This window comes from Phocoena phocoena, chromosome 3, assembly GCF_963924675.1.
Source record: "Phocoena phocoena chromosome 3, mPhoPho1.1, whole genome shotgun sequence".
Taxonomy (NCBI): Eukaryota; Metazoa; Chordata; class Mammalia; order Artiodactyla; family Phocoenidae; genus Phocoena; species Phocoena phocoena.
Window position 1 is genome coordinate 30,599,891 of NC_089221.1, and position 18,931 is coordinate 30,618,821.

At 35.4% G+C, this 18,931-nt stretch overlaps 1 protein-coding gene across 1 annotated transcript in view; it reads left to right on the forward strand.

The window, feature by feature from the left end:
* The window catches only part of NIPBL (NIPBL cohesin loading factor), a 190,776-nt gene that overhangs the window by 139,819 nt on the left and 32,026 nt on the right, over nucleotides 1-18,931 (forward strand). Inside the window, exons 25-32 of the mRNA XM_065875684.1 lie at nucleotides 289-378; nucleotides 1,462-1,676; nucleotides 1,788-1,890; nucleotides 2,507-2,605; nucleotides 2,707-2,853; nucleotides 5,100-5,234; nucleotides 5,997-6,095; nucleotides 6,922-6,975. Coding sequence (XP_065731756.1) covers nucleotides 289-378; nucleotides 1,462-1,676; nucleotides 1,788-1,890; nucleotides 2,507-2,605; nucleotides 2,707-2,853; nucleotides 5,100-5,234; nucleotides 5,997-6,095; nucleotides 6,922-6,975 — 942 coding nt within the window. The remainder of the gene's footprint in view (nucleotides 1-288; nucleotides 379-1,461; nucleotides 1,677-1,787; nucleotides 1,891-2,506; nucleotides 2,606-2,706; nucleotides 2,854-5,099; nucleotides 5,235-5,996; nucleotides 6,096-6,921; nucleotides 6,976-18,931) is intronic.

Below are 18,931 nucleotides of genomic sequence, written 5' to 3' on the forward strand. Positions count from 1 at the left end.
GATTTACATACATGTTGTTCTAATAATTATTATGTCAGCTACTTACGAGCTTCTTTAAAGAAAGTTAACATGTAGTTCATAAAAATAAAGGTTAACCTCAGCTATTAGTACACTTCAGCTATCAATATATAATGTTTTTCAAAAATAGTATTCTTCTGTTTCTTCCCATACTTATATTTTTATCATTTATCAGATTTTTATCATTTATCAGATTTGTATGTGCAACTGGATGATTTGTTAAAAAACATTAGTAGTATCTTTTTCGTTACTACTTGGTTTATTTTGTAGGTTTCAGGAGGAGAAGATGAAATCCAACAGTTGCAAAAAGCATTGCTTGATTACTTGGATGAAAACACTGAGACTGATCCTTCACTAGTGGTAGGATTCTATTCTCCCTTTTTATTGGAGAGTTTACATGTTTGTTTCAAACTTGGTCTGTAAGAAAATTGAGAAGTGTTGTGAAGAGGAAAGTTGTATTGGAATCTTGATTTATAAAACGGGTACATGATAGTCTAAACAAAAAAGAATGATTTGTCTTAAATGGAATTCTGGTACAGATACTGTAGTTTACTAAAATTGTGTGACATGGGAAATATTTGGAAATCTTTCCATAGGTTATCTTTGAGACCAGGTGAGATCATTTGTCCAGGTGGTGCATGAGATAATCTGTTAGCATATAAAAAGAATATTAGAATTTTATATCTATTTATTTTTAACTATAATCCTTAATTCTGTTTTTTTATATATTAGGTATCCAGAATATTAGTAAAAGAAGTTTATATGTAAAATTTATACACTATATTGGGGCACTTTTTAATTTTTTTTTTAATTGATGGGATATGCATCTAAAGTGGTTGGAGATAACTAAGCTGTTCAGCCAACTACTGCAAGTTTTCAGTCTTCGTGGAAAGGAACAGATTATACAGTGATGTACGTCAATTATTTCTCAATAAACGTGAAAAAATAAACAGGAACAGATTAAAAGGAACAGATTATAGGTGCACCTTAGTGTTAATATATTTCAATTATAATTGGCTATGTATTTCTTGAAGAAGTAAGGTGAAATTTTGAAAATAACTATAGAGTCTTCTACCTTCAGCATTTTATCCATGTGTTCTAAACTTTTCTAGTTGACCCATCATCTCTAATTTTACTGACTCGTTGTGTGATACCGTCCTTAGTTAAGTAGTTATAGTAGTATTGTAGACTTAATACAGTTGTGTTTATAAAATTATCTTTTGACGTCATTGATATAACTGTTAGGACAAAGTAAAATAATAAGTTTTCTATCATTTAGATATTCTAAATGTTCTAGCTTTCTTAAAATCTGTCTTTATCTGATGGAAGTTTTTTTAAATTAAACCTTGATATTTGTATTCCTGATTGTGAACACTTTATCAGTATGTTGGAAATTTTGTTACTAATTTCATCAAACTCAAATCTCACCAAATTTCTTTCCAGTTTTCTCGTAAATTCTATATAGCCCAGTGGTTCCGTGATACAACTCTGGAAACAGAAAAAGCGATGAAATCACAAAAAGATGAAGAATCATCTGAAGGAACACATCACGCAAAGGAAGTTGAGACAACTGGTCAAATTATGCATCGAGCTGAAAATCGGAAAAAGTTTCTTAGAAGCATTATCAAAACCACACCTTCTCAGTTCAGCACATTAAAGTAAGATCCAAAGAGAAAACATCTTTACTTTTTCAGTTATCTCTTTGATATCTATTTACCTACTTTACAAAAAAATTAAATAAATTAAAATTTAATGACTTTTTGTTGCAGGATGAACTCTGATACTGTGGACTATGATGATGCTTGTTTGATTGTTCGATACTTGGCCTCTATGAGGCCGTTTGCCCAGAGCTTTGATATTTATTTGACACAGGTAAACTGGACCAGAATTCTTTATACAATGAAATTGATTTTTCTAATTCTGGTTACTTGTGTTTGAGTATGATGTCTATTCATTGTTGAGAACAGATATTTTAAAAAATCATGAAAGTAACATTTGTTTCTGTGTTCCATATTTGTTAAAATATCTTTGTTCTGCATGCCTTTTACCTATTGATTCTTGTTTTACAGATAAATGGATATGTATCTGTATGGTACAGGTAGAGTGATGGTATATAGGTAGAGTGATTGATGTTATAAAAATATTCAATTCCAAGTTATTATTTAAATGATACTAAATATCCTTGATTAAAGTTACAGATAGGAAGGTTTCAGTGGGGCTACAGGTTCTTGCAGATGAAGCATAGCAATAAAAAACAGGTTTAATTGAGAATGCCAGCATAAAGGAAAGTCCCTAAAGCAGAATGCTTTACCATGTTTTAAGTTAAAGCTTTGGATCAGTAAGATAACAGATCTTTTACTCACTTATATAAAAATTAAAGGAAAGTGAGTATGATATTTATTTTAATTTTTTTGCATGTTTTCTTTCTATATTTTGTTAAATGTTATGTGTTCTAAAATTGATGAAAATGTCAATATTTGCTTGGCAGATCCTTCGAGTTCTTGGTGAAAATGCAATTGCCGTTCGAACAAAAGCCATGAAGTGTTTATCTGAGGTTGTTGCTGTAGACCCCAGTATTCTAGCAAGGGTAAAGAGGAGCACAGATGATTCTTTTTATTTGAGTTTTCTATTCAAATTAAAATATTAGTTCTACTTAGTATAAATTACGTTTTCTTTATTTTTCTTTAGCTGGATATGCAGCGAGGAGTTCATGGACGATTGATGGATAACTCCACTAGTGTCAGAGAAGCAGCAGTAGAATTACTAGGTCGATTTGTCCTTTGCCGACCTCAGCTTGCTGAGCAGTATTATGATATGCTGATTGAAAGAATATTGGTATGTTTGTTATGTCATTTTTATTGTAATTTATGAGTATAATTTTGCCTTCCTAATGTCACTTTTTAAAAATGTTAAGCTAGAAATGTAGATATCAATTATGTATTTATATTAATTACCTAATCTGTAAACTATAGCAGCTTTCTAAAGAAGGACATATTTCAAGAGGAGGGCTGCTCAATATTGTAAAACAAATCATTGGCAAAAATTGGATTCCTTTTTACAGTTACTCTTGCCTTTTGATTATGCCAGTTTACAATGAGTAAATGATAGGAGCTACATGGCATAGTTAAATATTTTGGACAGGAATCTAGAGTAATTATATATGTACATATATAAACAGGAAGAATTGTTTCAGTGAGAACTAGGTATAGAACTTTGGTGTCTGACAGTATTTTTGGCCATTATGTATATTCGCATGTTTCCTGAAAGCTGAATTATGACAAGCTCAGATACCTGCAAGTTAAACAAGAAAGTCATTTGAGTCTTAAGACCAAACTTAAGAAACACTATTCTAAGATATTCTTTTCTTCTATGTCATTGAATTCTCTGGCCCTGAAGTATTTCCCTGGAAAATGAAAGAATGAAAAAATGAAACACTGGCATTACAAAATATCTGTAGAATTTTCATACCACCCACTGCAGACATATTGATTTCTTCTGTAACTCAACAGAGATGTATTAGGTACAGGATTAGGTATTTCTGAAATGATAAGAGTTTATTTTATCACCTTTAGCCCAGCATTAGAATACAGTGCGACTGAGAGTTACAGATAATTTCATCTTCAACTAGCATAAAATCTTGATGGAAACAAAGAATTTTAAGGAAAGAGTGGAAGAATTCTTTCCATTTTAGTGCCTCACTCTTTTCAAGAGTGAAAGACAAGCTCCTCAGGATTTTCAGATATAATGAACTCTGACAGTGTCTACCTTAGTAATGTATCCTAAAATATTTTCACAATTGCTAAATTGCATAATGGAAATAATTTTGCACAATAACTGTTCAATGCTTTTTATTTATTTTAAAAATGCTTTAATTATGAAACTTGTAAAGTTAAAGAAAAATATTACAATGAACACCCAAGTATCCACCACAATATTTCAACTCTATTTTTTTTTAATATATAAATTTATTTATTTATTTTTGGCTGCGTTGGGTCTTCGTTGCTGCACACAGGCTTTTTCTAGTTGTGGCAAGCGGGGGCTACTTTTCATTGCAGTGCGCGGGCTTCTCATTGCAGTGCCTTCTCTTGTTGCAGAGCATGGGCTCTAGGCACACGGGCTTTAGTAGTTGTGGCATGCAGGCTCGGTAGTTGTGGTTCGCGGGCCCTAGAGCACAGGTTCAGTAGTTGTGGCACATGGGCTTAGTTGCTCCACAGCATGTGGGATCTTACTGGACCAGGGCTTGAACCTGTGTCCCTTGCTTTGGCAAGTGGTTTCTTAACAGTGCACCACAAGGGAAGTCCCTCATCTCTATTTTATTTAGAGTATTCTCTAGCTCCTTTTTACACACATCCACCATGACATTGACTAATTTAAAAAGGCCAAGCCAGAGACTTCCCTGGCAGTCCAGTGGTTAAGACTGCCTTCCAATGCAGGGATGCAAGTTCCATCCCTGTTCAGGGAGCTAAGATCCCACATGCCTTGGGGCCAAAAAACCAAAAGATAAAACAAACAATATTGTAACAAATTCAATAAGGAATTTTAAAATGCTCCACATCAAAAAATCTTTTAAAAAAAGGAAAATATCATTAAAAAATAAAAAAATAAAATAAAATGGCCAAGCCAGTATTGTTATTTCCTCATGGTTTTGTTTCATTTAATCTGTTCCTTTGTTTCTTATATTTACTATAAATCATAATATAGTGACAATGGTTTGAAAGAGTTAGGTTAAACATTTTTGTTAAATATACTTCATATGCTGTTTAAGCACCAGACACTGTCCTAAAAGTTCCATGTTTGTTATCCCATTTAATTTTGGCAAGCTTATACTCTAGTCTTGTGTTCAGTGCTATTTCGTATTTTTCCATGTATTAGATATATTTTAAAAGCAAAGACAACATAATAAAATAAATTTATAGTAACATTAATAAAAGCATATAAAAAGGAAATATATAGACCATGTTTATCATGTTAATAAATAGTGTATATACTGCTTGTTGGTATTTTCTGATTTCATTTTACCAAATTTCACACACCTAAGCATCTCAATTTTTCTGATATTTAAAATACCTTTCTATTCCTAGGATACTGGTATCAGTGTCAGAAAAAGGGTAATAAAGATTCTAAGAGACATCTGTATTGAGCAACCAACATTTCCAAAAATTACAGAAATGTGTGTAAAAATGATTCGCAGAGTGAATGATGAAGAGGGTATTAAGGTGAGATAAAAATGTTGGCTACTTTAAATTTCATTTTTTAATTAATATTTTAAATAATTTAAATGTTTATTTTATATAAATTTTGTTAGTTTACATATATATACTTTACAAGTGAATCATCATTTTAGATTATAAATTCAAGAAAAAGACATACTTAGATATTTTTATTTCTAGATCTTGCATTAATTAATAAAATCTGATCTTAACCAATTTAGCAATTATAATATTTAATATCATTGTAGAGATTGCATTGTATATAGATAGTTTATTATCAAGTTAAATTTATTTTGATTTTCAAATGGTATGTGCTTGGTTTTCTAAATTAGTAAATACTTTGTTGAAAGTTTAATCCTGAGTTCATTAGTGAATTTACGTATATATGATTGTCCCTATATTTCTTCTGGGGGTTTTTTCTTTTGTTTTTTAACAACTTCTCCCCCAAAAGTAGAAAAAATGTGTTTTTAGTTTGATTAAAAGCATTTGAATGTGTACTCTCCAGTTCTATACTAGGCATCGTATTACCCATTTAAAATCATTGCCAAGTTGAAAAATATTATAATTTTTGTAAGTTAATTGCTGATTTAAAAAAAAAAACTGAGGATGTCATACCAGTAGTTTCTGGTAATTTGTGTTTTGTTTAGTTATTTATAGGTTTTTTTTTTTTTTTTAATAGTTCTGTTTTGGGCTTTAATGAGAATTGGGGGTTAAGAATTTTGCCACATTCGTTGTAGTTACTTAGTTTGAAATTTTTCTTTCTTCTAGAAATTAGTAAATGAAACATTCCAAAAACTCTGGTTTACTCCAACTCCACACAATGACAAAGAAGCAATGACAAGGAAAATTTTAAATATCACTGATGTGGTAAGAAGGACTGGAACAAGGGTGGTCCCTTTGGATGCAAACCTCATTGAGGTCTGCCTTGTCTTACAAAGGGAGAGACAATGACAAGATATTTGGTTATTCTCTACTGCATCCCTTCCTTTATATTTCTGGATGTACTCAAGGGATGCAAGTAAGACGAGAGTGTTGTTTTCACCTAGCCCCACTTGTTGGCATCCACTGAGTTAAGCGCTGATATTAAAATTCTCCAGATTCTTCCAGTGATTGAAAATTGAAAGGGAAAGGAGAAGTGGGTAAAAAGATAACAATAACCCATGGATGGCAACCTGAAATGAGATAGTAATTTCTACCTTTTTCAGAAAACATGAATTAAGATTAGTTTCATTATGTTTAATTATACACATAAGCCTCAATTTTTCTTGACCCAGAATACTGTTCATGTTTTGAACATAAGAAATTTTATATTATGGATTACATGATCAACTCTGTTTCACTAATGTCTTTAAATCTTCTATCTAGAAGGAAAATAAGAAGCAAACATTTCCATTTTTATTGTTTTTTAGACCTTACAGATTTTTCTGATAGTATGTGATTCAATAATACTGTTCAGAATGTATACCATTTTTAAAATTTCAATACATTAATTTCTTGAATGTCTTCTAAGATATTTTTAGAATAAAGTTCTTTAACATGGTAAATAATTGGCTCACTGAAAAAATAGTTTACTCTAAAAATAATTTTTTTAATTTTGAACTTTGGATATTTATATACTTGAGGCTACAGCATAGCAAAAGTATATTTTAAAGTAAATTTCTAACTTTGATAGTTTCACCATTTTTCCCCTTAGGTTGCAGCATGCAGAGATACTGGCTATGACTGGTTTGAGCAACTTCTTCAAAACGTGAGTTTTTGTAGACTTTATGATTTAAAAGAAGTTTTTCAGTTATTTTTTAAGTATATACTTTGTGGTAGGGAAAATTTATTTCAATATATTAAGCTGAATGTTTTGTTTAATGAATTGTTCAATTGCTTGCTACAAGTAAGTTTTCTAAATCACTAATATTGATATTCTGTCTTCCCATCCTTCTAGATAATTTTTTTATCCCTTTAATCTAGATGATAGACATGAGATCTATAAATAGGTGTATAGATTACATTAAATATATATTTACATTATTTGACATGTTATAAAATATGTAGAATTTCCTTTAGTAGTGCAGGATTAAACCACAATTAGTGTTCTTTAAAAATTTTGTAAATTGAAATGTGAATTTTTTTTTATTTAAGAATTTTCAAATAGATAGAAGTACCCATCACCCAGCTTCAAAAATTGTTAGCACTTTCCTAATATCTTATTTATCTCTATCCCTCCCCCATCTTTTTTTTTTTAATTTTTTTTTTTTGGCTGTAATACCTTTAAAGAAAATCCCATACTTTGTATCATTTCACCCATAAATACTTTAGTATTGATCTCTAACAGAAATGACTTTTTAAAAAATAACCAGAATATCTTTATCATCTATATCAAAATAAATATTAATAAAATTATTTCCTAATATTTAATACCTTGTCGATGTTCACATTTCCCTGATTGTCTCAAAAATGTATTTTTATAGTTGGTTTACAGTTGCTTTGGTTGACATGGCTGTTAAGTCTTAGTCTATAATAGTCAACCCTTCACTCCTTTTTTCATGCCACTTACATGTTTTCCTGTAGAGTGTCCCACATTCTGGATTTCATAGACCTCTTCTTTCTGGTGTCATTTAAGTTGTTCCTCTGTCCACCGTTTTTTTCTGTAAACTCTTAAGTTAGATCTAGAGGTTTACTAATACTGAAGTTCAGTTTTAGGAGTATAGACAGAAATACTTCACAGGCAATGCTAAATATTATTGCCTTACATCAAGAGGCACATAATGTTTGGTTGTTACATTTTCAGTGATTTTGATTGACTGGTACATCTGTTATACAGTCTTTCAGGACTGGTTTTAAATGATCATTACCTAGGTTCATTATTTTCAGTAGAAGTTGCAAAATACTGATTTTTTTCTAGTTATTTTATTAATTAGCAAGGATTCTTCTTTAAAGAGGAATTTTGTCCTAATATTTGGCTACTGTACAATATAGTTTGTACAGGAAGGGCAGGGGAAATACTTTATTCTTTTCCATCACTTAATCAAGTTTCAGAATAATGAGTTTTCCTGTCAATATCAATGTGAACTAAAAGATTTTTGTATCTCTGTATTTTAATTTATTGCAATCATAATTCTTTTTGAAGCTCAAATTGTCCCGTCTTTGCCCAGTGATAGTTCCTTCAAATGGATCTTGTATCTTTTTGGTATAAACTCATTATTCTTTTGTAGCCTGATTACTTTCTGCCTCTAAAAGATGCCCCAGACTCAACTTATACATTTTCTGTCCCAATCCTGAAATCAACCATTTTTCCAAAGAGCCATGAATCCCTTTGGTGGGAATAATCTGGGTGCTGTGGATGTTCATTGCTAACAGGTTATCATAGCTTTGGGCCTTTTCAGAGGATAGAGCTAAAAGATATATATTTCTTAGAAAGAAAAACATAAATCAAGAATTTATATTGATTTTTTTTTTTTTTTTTTTTGCGGTATGTGGGCCTCTCACTGTTGTGGCCTCTCCCGTTGCGGAGCACAGGCTCCGGACGCGCAGGCTCAGCGGCCATGGCTCATGGGCCCAGCCGCTCCACGGCATGTGGGATCTTCCCGGACCAGGGCACGAACCCATGTCCCCTGCATCGGCAGGCGGACTCTCGACCACTGCGCCACCAGGGAAGCCCTGTATTGATATTTTTAATTCAAATTTAAGATTATGAGATTCTGCTTCTTTGATTTTATTATTTCCTTTAGGCTAAAAATCTTATTTCCAAGGAAATGGACATAATTTCCTATTTGCTTTGCCCTACTATATTGACAGTAAGATTACTGGATACAGTTTAAGATTTTTTTTGCATTTCTTTTTATGTGTAGCTCACTAAACATATACCATTAAAAATCTATCATGAAGTAATTTTTTCTGTTCGATTATGTCAACAATTTACTATCTGTTAAGTCTGTTTACTTTTTTATTTTTAATAATACTTTTAGTAATAAAACTGTATTTAGCAATATTTTTAACAATCAATCAAAATTATTTTATTGAGGCATAATTTACATGCAAAAATATTCACCAATTTTAGGTGTACATTTTGATTAACTTCAGGAATTATTTACAGTGATGTAAAGAATATCACTCTTAAAAGCTTCCTTGTGCCTCTTTGTAGTTGATCCTCTCCCCTTGGTCCTTGGAAAACATTGATTCACTTTTTGTCACTACAGTTGTCCCTCTTGTAGAATTTCATATCAGTAGAATCATACAACATGTAGTCTTTTGTGTTTGACTTCTTTTAACTAGTAGAATGTTGCTGGTGTATTAATGTTTTACTCCTTTTTATTGCTGAGTAGTGTCAATAGTTTGGATGTATCATAATTTCTTTATTCACAAATTTATGGACTTTTGGGTTGTTTTCAGTTTGGACTATTATGAATAATCCTGCTATGAATATTGGTGTGCAAGTTTTTGTGGGGATAGGTGATTTCATTTCTCTTGGGTAAATTCCTGTGATCGTAGTTGTTGGGTCATGTGGTGAGTGAGAAACTGCCAAGCTGTTTTTCCAAAATGGCTGAACCATTTTGCATTTCCACCAGCAATGTTCCAGTTGCTCCACATCCTCACCAGTACTTGGTATTGTCATTCTTTTTAACTTTAGCCCTCTGGTAGTATGTAGTAATATGTTGCTTTAAAAAAAATTTTAAGATGCCTTTTTTAAGCATCCTCATGGTGTTTGCCTCTGTTATCCAGTCTGTAATATCTTGGACTCTCTTCATCAGTCATCTTCCATTTTATAATTTTACATGATATATTTGACATCCTTTCCCTCCTAAGTCAAATAATTAGCTCATTATATTATAGAGCCTTATGACTGTCTTAGTTATATTTATGTCAGCCATTCCAAAGGGGGCATAATTCCTAGAAAACTCTACAACAACGTTTCATGTGATAATTGTAATAAAAGTTAAAGTAAGAATTAAGTATAGCTATCAGAAATATCATTAGTTAGTATTAATAAAAAGATATTAGCAAGTAAAGTAGAAAAGAGAACACTAGATTTATAATCTCTTAGTAGTTTTATATTCTTTATATCTTTACTCTCTAGTCCTCGTTTAGTTCATTGCTTTCTGTTGCACCGTATTCATTGCTTTCCTCCTTTAGTTTCTGCCAACAATTTAGTTTACCAAAATGACATTGTGACTTTCTGATATAGTCATTGGACTAGCAGAGTTTAGTTTAATGAAATAAAGAAAACTAAAAAATATTTATATAAATACATCTGATGGAGATATAACCACTCTTAGCAGTTGTAACAGCACTGTGCATAAATTTTAAGAGAAGCTGGGAAGGATACATAGAAGGGACTACTGGAATTGTTTGAAATTCTTGAATCAAAAATAATTAGCACTCTTACTGTTTCCACATGGATTCATGTACACACATTCCATTCTGTCCAATTTCAGATATTTCTCATTATTATTTTTATGTTGGGTTGGCTTTGTATAGATCAGTGATTCCCAATTCATGGAATATGATTTCCTAGGGAAACTTGAAGTACTACATGAAATAGCTTCATATTTACACAGGCATCAAACTCTGTCCACTAACTACATATACACATTTTGTAAATGTATGGAAATTCAATTCCCTTATAACTTAATGAATTCATAGCTTTTTTGTGATTTTTTTTTCAGTAGTGTGTGAAAGGAAAAGTTCTATCATGAAAGTCCTTACATTTTTTTTATTTCTAAAAAGTGGTTCAATTAATTTAAACCACTGTCATAGCCTATGGTGGGTACACAAAATTTATTTTACAGAGCCACTCATTGTCATTGTTTATGATCTAAGACTGCAGCCTTTTTTTAGTTTACAAGAAAATGTAGGTAATGAAAAAACTTGAATAAACTATATTTCATCTGTTCCTGGCCTTTGTAGTCCAAAACAAGATCTCCTTCTCGAAGTTTACAATCAAATACTCTTATTGCCATCAATCAGTGAATGAATAGAGAAACCGGTATATCCATACAATTTGATAGTGCTCCACATCATAAAGGAACAGACTGCTGATGCATACAGCAACATAGACGGTTAATGAAAACACTGCCGAATGAAGGAAGCCTTACACAGAGGAGTACATACTCTGATTCCATTTATATGAAGTTCGAGGAGAAGCAAAACTAATCTGTATTGGAAAAAATCAGAGGAGTGATTGCAGGGGGCCAGGGATTGACTCAGAAGGGACATGTATTAGTCATGTTTCTCCAGAGAAACAGAACCAACAAGATACTGAGAAAGGGAGACAGAGAGATTTATTATAAGGAATTGGCTTATGTGATTATGGAGGTTCTTAAATCCCACAGTCTGCTGTCTGTAAACTGGAGACCCAGAAAAGCCCCTAGTATGTAGTTTAGTCTGTGTCCTAAGGCCCGAACCACGGAAGCTGATAGCGTAAATCCCAGTCCAAATGTGGGAGGAGACCAATGTCCCAGCTCAAGTACTCAGAAAATGGTTGGATTCTCCCTTCCTCTACCTTCTGTTCTATTCAGCCCCACCCACATTGGAGAGGGCAGTCTCCTTTGCTGAGTTCACGAATTCAAATGCTAATCTCATTTAGAACCACCTTTACTCACCAACACGTCCAGTAATAATGTGTAACCAGATAACTGGGCATCCCTTGGCCCAGTCAAGTTAACACTTAGAATTAACCATCACAGTTCTACCCTTTGTTAACTTGGTACCCATATACATCTACTTAAACCATACTAAATCCCCAAATAAAGACAATAACAAGGTCATGATTCTACCTAACATGATACAACTATCATGCATGTAACCAAAAATGCACCACCCTTCCCCAGAAGAAGTCCTTGAGTGATGTTTACTCTTCTTGATATCCCATAATTTAAGTACTGTGATGTCAGATTAACAACATTTAAATACTATGATATGAAGTCAGTACACTTTATGTTATGTGATAAAGGAATAGGCGGGGGGGGGGGGAAGAAAGATATTTTCTCACTTTCCCTCTCCCCCACCTCTGTACACACAACACACACATGCACACACACACACAAATGTATTCATGACAAAATAAGTAGGAAATACTCATGGCAATTGAAGTCCTTATTTCTATAACTGGTAATGTGATCACAGCTGGTATAATACTAAGAGATGGCCTAAGGGATCTCTTGTATTCCAGACATACTCTTCCGTACCTCCATTATAGAGAAGTACTCCAGTTTCTTCTTGGTAGGCAGGATCAGTCACTCCATCCAGAACCCTAACTCCCTTCTTTGTTGTTGATTCAGAAGCATGAGGAGCACACAGTAGTTGGGTGACAGTACTAACTTTCAGTTCAGTGGGATTATGGTTGTGTCTCCTGGTAGAAACATTCCCTCTCTAGAACCTCTCTCTAAGCCAGCAGAGCATAAAGTAGATGGAACAGAAGCAAAAATTTTGCTAATGGGTCACTAGGGGTAATAGTGAGTGATGCCCCTCAAATTTCCACCTCTTGATTCCTGGACTAATCCTGGCTATGGACTAAACAGCACCATGTATCGGTGCTGATTCAGAGCATAAGAGCCTGCTTGAGAATCTTGCCTGAGCCATTGCAGGATATTGCCACCTATCTGGTGCTGTAACTGAATCTTTAAAGGGACATTCCACATTCTATCAAGTCAGCTGTTTCAAAATAGTCGGGAACATGAGCATGGGCTCGTTGCTGCACTTCTTTTGCTGTGAAGTGAGTTTCTTAATCAAAAGCAATGCTGTTGGGAGTACCATTATGATAGATAAGGTATTCTGTAAGTCCGCAGGAGATAGTTTTGGTAGAAGCATTGCCTGCAGGAAAGGCAAATCTGTATCCAGAGTGTCTATTCCAGTAAGAACAAAATGCTGCCTCTTCCATGATGGAGGCAGTCCAGTGTAATCAACCTGCCACCAGGTAGCTGGCTGATCACCACAGGGAATCATTCCATATGAGGGACTCAGTGTTGGTCTGTACTGCTGGCAGGTTGGGCACTCAGTGGTAGCCATAGCCAGTGTGGCCTTGGTGAGTAGAAGTCCAAGTTGCTGAGCCTATACCTGGCCTCTATCTCTGCCACCATGGACAGTTTGTTCATGAGCCCATTGGGTGATGACAGGAGTGGCTGGGGAAAGAGGCTGATATCCTCAGAGAAGGTATCTGCAGAACAGGTCATCCTATCCACTTGATTTTTAAAATCCTCTTCTGCTAAGGTCACCCTTTGGTGAACATTCATGTGGGATATAAATATTTTCATGGATTTTGCCCATTCAGAGATGTCTCCACATGCCTCTTCCCCAGATTTCCTTATCAACAACTTTTCAATCATGTTCCTTCCAAGTCCCTGACCATCCAGCCAAACCATTGGCCATGACCCATGAATCAGTATATAATCACACATCTGGTCATTTCTCCTTCCAAGCAAAGTGAACAACCAGATGCACAGCTTCAAGTTCTGCCCAGTGGGAAAATTTCTCTTCACCACTGTCCTTCAGGGATGTCCCAGAAAGGAGTTGTATTGCTACAACTGTCCACTTTTGGGTGGTACCTGCATATTGTGCAGACCCATCTATAAACTGGCCCATTACATTGATGACATTATGTTGACTGTATAAACCAGGCCCAAGTCTTCTCTTCCTCTGTCATCTGACCCTAGGGTCTTGCCCATGGTCAGCTGAGGCCATAGGTGCAAGCTGGGAGAGAGAAGGTAGTGTAGCAGAAGTGGGAACCACAGGCATTTAGGCCATTTTTTCAAGTGCCCTTTAGCCTGCTCTGACCTAATCATGTATATACCACTTATATTTGATAATAGAGTATTGCTTTTCACACCCAACTTTATAGCTTGGTGAGTCAGAAAACACCCAGTTCATGACAGATCAGAATGCATGATAATTTGGTGGCCCATGGCTAGGTATTCAGTATCTACTGAGGCCCAGTAGCACGCCAAGAGCTATTTCTATGGAGGATGGCAAGGCTTTGCTCTGAAATCCTAAGGGCCTGTACTGCAATTCACCTATGGGGGCTTGCCAAAGACTCCAAACAGCATCCCTGTCTTCCATTAACACTTCAAGCACCACTGGATCTGCTAGATCATATGGCCCAAGTGGCAAAGCAACTTGCACAGCAGCCTGGACCTATTCCAGAGCCTTTTTTTTTGTTCTGGGCCCCACTCAACACTGGCAGCTTCTTAGATCACTCAGTAAATGGGCCAGAATAATATACCCAAATGAGGAATTTGTTGCCTCCAAAATTCAAAGAAACCCACTAGGTTTTGAGTCTCCTTTTTGGTTATAGGAGGGAGGAACCAGATGCAACATCTTATTCTTTACTTTACAGTGAATTTCTCAACATACCCCACACCACTAAGCCCCCAGGAATTTCTTTGAAGTAAAAGACCTCTAAATTTTTGTTGGATTTATTTCCCACACTTTGACACGCGCATCTTACCAGTAAGTCTAGTGTAGTTGCTACTTTTTGCTTACTACATACAGTCAACATAATGTCATCAATGTAATAGGCCAGTGTGATATCTTGTTGAAGGGAAAGATAATCAAGAACATGCAAACTAAATTATAATGTATGGCTGGAGAGTTAATATACCTCTGAGACAGGGCAGTGTAGTGTATTGCCAGCCTTGCCAGCTAAAAGCAAACTGCTTCTGGTGGGCCTTTGACAGGGATGAGAAAAAGGCATCTGCCAGATCAGTAGCTGCACACCAGATCCCAGAGGATGTGTTAATTTGCTCAAGCACTGATACGTCATCTGGTGCAGCAGCTACAATGGAGTCCCGACCTGGTTAAGCTTATGCTGATTCACTGTCATTCTCCAGGATCCATCTGTCTTCTCAGGCCAAATAGGCAAGTTGAATAAGGATGTGGTCGGAATCACAACCCCTGCATCCTTCAAGTCTTTGGTGGTAGCACTAATCTCAGCAGTCCCTCCAGTGATACAGTATTGTTTTTTTTTTTTTTTTTTTTTGTTTTTTTTTTTTTTTTGCGGTACGCGGGCCTCTCACTGTTGTGGCCTCTCCTGCCGCGGAGCACAGGCTCCGGACACGCAGGCTCAGCGGCCATGGCCCACGGGCCCAGCCGCTCCACAGCATGTGGGATCTTCCCAGACCGGGCACGAACCCGTGTCCCCTGCATCGGCAGGTGGACTCTCAACCACTGCGCCACCAGGGAAGCCCCAGTATTGTTTTTGATTTACTATTTTCCTAGGTAGAAGCAGTCCTAGTGGCTTCCAGTTGGCCTTTCCCACCACAATAGCCCTCACTCCATTGATCAAAGAACCAACGTGGGAATTCTGTCAGCCTGTGAATAAATCTATTCTAATTTTGCATTCTGGAACTGGTGAAATAACCAGAGGATGGGTTTAGGGACCCACTGGACTCACTGTGAAACAGACCTGAGCTATACCTTCATTGATCATCTGACCTCCATAAGCTCCTATTCTGATTGGTGGGCCACAGTGATGTTTTGGGTCTCCTAGAATTCATGTCAGTTCAGAGCCAGTGTCTGGTAATCCCTAAAAGGTCTAATAATTTTTTTCCCCCAATGCACAGTTAACCTGGTAAAAGACTATAGGTTCCTTTGGGGAAGGTTGGAGACAGGATTAACAGTATAAATTTTCAGTAGTGCATGGAACTCCTTCCTCAAGAGGATTCTTCAAAGAATGCTGTGGATTGAATATTTGTTGAATCTTCAACATAATGTTGAAGCTTAATCCCTGGTGTGATGGTATTAGGAGATGGGGCTTTTGGAAGATAATTATGTCATGAGAGTGGGGCCCTCATGAATCAGATTAGTGTCCTTCTAAGAAGAGACATGAGAGAAATTACCTGTCTGCTCTCTGCTGTGTTAGGATACAACAAGAAGACAGCCATCTTCAGGCTAGGAAGAGGATCTTCACCAGAAACCAACCATACGTTGATCTTGCACTTCCCAACCTTCAGAACTATGAGAAATAAATTCTGTTGTTTAATCCATATAGTCTATGGTATTTGTTAAAGCAGCCCATACTAAGAAATTGGTATCAACAAGTGAGGTGCTGCTGAAATAAATACCTAAAAATGTGGAAGTGACTTTGGAATTGGGTAGTTGGTAGACACCAGAAGATTTTTGAGGTGCATACTAGAGAAAAACTGATATTGCTGTGAAGACATTTAAAGGCAATTCTGATGAGGGCTCAGAAAGAAAAGAGAAGAACTATAGGGAAAGCTTCCTTCTCTTTAAAGCATATATATAATCATGTACAGAATGTTGGTAGAAATATGGATGGTTAAAAGCCATTCTGATGAGATCTCATATGCAAATGAGGAACATGTTGACATTCTCAGTCAACAGAGAAAAGTGAGTCTTTGTTATAACGTGACAAAGAACTTGGCTAAATTGTTTCTGTTCTAGTGTTTTGTGAAAGGTAGACCTTCAAGTGATGAAATTGAATGTTTAGCTGAGGAGATTTCTAAGCAAAGTGTTGAAGGTGCAGCTTGATTTCTCCTGCCTGAGTTTACAATCAAATACTGTCTGTCTCCATCAACCAGTGAATGGGTTAAAAAAAACCTGATGTATCCATACAACTTACTAGTGCACCATATCATAAAGGAACAAACTATTGATACATACAGCAACATAGGTAAATAATAAAAACATGCAGAATGAAAGAAGCCTTACACAGAAGAGTACATATTATGATTCCACTTATATGAAGCTCTAGGAGAGGCTAAACTAATCTATATTGGAAAAAAATGAGAAGAGTGGTTGCAGGGGGCCAGGGATTGACTGGAGAGGAACATGAGGGGACTTTCAGGGGTGATGGTAATAATCTATATCAGTGGTTCTAAAAGTTATCAAGATTACCTGTGACTTGATAGAAGTGAAGTTCTAAGGCTTTACCCCAGACTTAATCCGTAACTCTGAAGTAGGGGCCCACCTAAACAAAGTCTCCAGATGATTCTGATATAAATTAAAGATGGAGAAAGACTGTCCTTTATCTTGATAGGGAGTTTGACTTATATAGGTGAATACACTTAACAAAACCGGCGAGTACACACTGAAGATTTGTACATATTTCATGTAAATTTTATCTCAAGAGGAAAAAAGAGGGCTTCCCTGGTGGCGCAGTGGTTGAGAGTCTGCCTGCCGATGCAGGGGACACGGGTTCGTACCCCGGTCCGGGAAGATCTCACATGCCGCAGAGCGACTAGGCCTGTGAGCCATGGCCGCTGAGCCTGTGCGTCTGGAGCCTGTGCTCCGCAACGGGAGAGGCCACAACAGTGAGAGGCCCGCGTACCGCAAAAATAAAAGGAAAAAAGGGGAAATACACTGATGTCTGCAGCTTACTTTGAAATGCATCAAAAAGATGGATAGAGATGTGCATATGTTTACATATACATATGCACACATATATCTATGCATGCATATCATGGGGCTGGTTTAACATCACACGTGTGTATGATTTAACATTAAACAAAAAATAATCATGTCAGGATACAGGAGAAATCATTGATAAAATTTAATACCCTTGAATGATAACTCATAGTAAACTAGGAATAAAATCTGACAGAGAATAAACTATAAAACCTAAAATGAAAATCGTGCAAAATGGAAAGATATTAAAACATCTCATCAAAATCAAGAACAAAAAGTATTCATCAACCTGTCAAAGTGATTAAAAAATGTATATGGAAAAGTAAAGAGCTGAAAATAATTGTCACTTCTGAAAATGCAGGGACACTGATGTGCCTTAACACACATATCAGGACTTATTTTTAGAGATACAGTAATTAAGGTAGCATGGATTTTTCAATAAATGAGACTGGGCCAAGTGGCTATCCATAAAGTTTTCTTTTTTTTTAATTCTTCATCTCAGCAGTCAATTCCATATAGATTAAAGGAAATCTTTAAAACTTACAGAAGAAAGTATATGTGTGAATATATTTTTGACCTTTCTTAGGGAAGAATTTCTTAAGTCACAAAAGCCATTAACCTGGAAAGATTGATAAATTTCTCTGCCTTAAAATGAGGAACATTTATGAATCAAGAAAACACAAGTCACAAACTGGGAAAGATACCTGATACACATATCTAACAAAGGATCATTGTTAAAAGTATGTAAAGAACTCCTGTCCTGCAAACCAGTATAAGGCAGGAGTCCTGGCAGGAAAACAGGAGAAAGTCATGAATAGGCAGTTCATAGAGGAGATAGCACACATGGCCTATAAGGTATTCAGCCTCATAAGTAATATAGGAAATACAAATCAAGACCACATTTTACACCCATTTGATTGGCAAAAGTTGAAGTTCGGTGATAACAAATGACAGAGAAAAGATGGATTAAATAGCATCTCTTAAACACTGGTGCTGAGAAAATATTACAACAAAAGTTTTTAAATTTAGTATTATTTCATAAAGTTGAACTTTCATATATCCTATGACCCAGTAGTTCCACGCCAAGGTATATACCCAAGAGAATCTTGCATATGTGCACCAGGAGACAAGAATGTTCATTATGCCACTAAAATTTTAATTAACCTATCTTCAGAAGAATGGATAAATGAATTGCAGTATGGACATAAAACGGCCTGTCGTATAGCAGTGAAAATGAATAAAGTTGTTTCATGCAACAACCTAGATTACAGTTAGTGACATGTTAAGTGAAAAAGGCACATCCCAGAAGACTACATCCAGTATGATGCCTTTCAGAAAGTTGAAAATCCAGC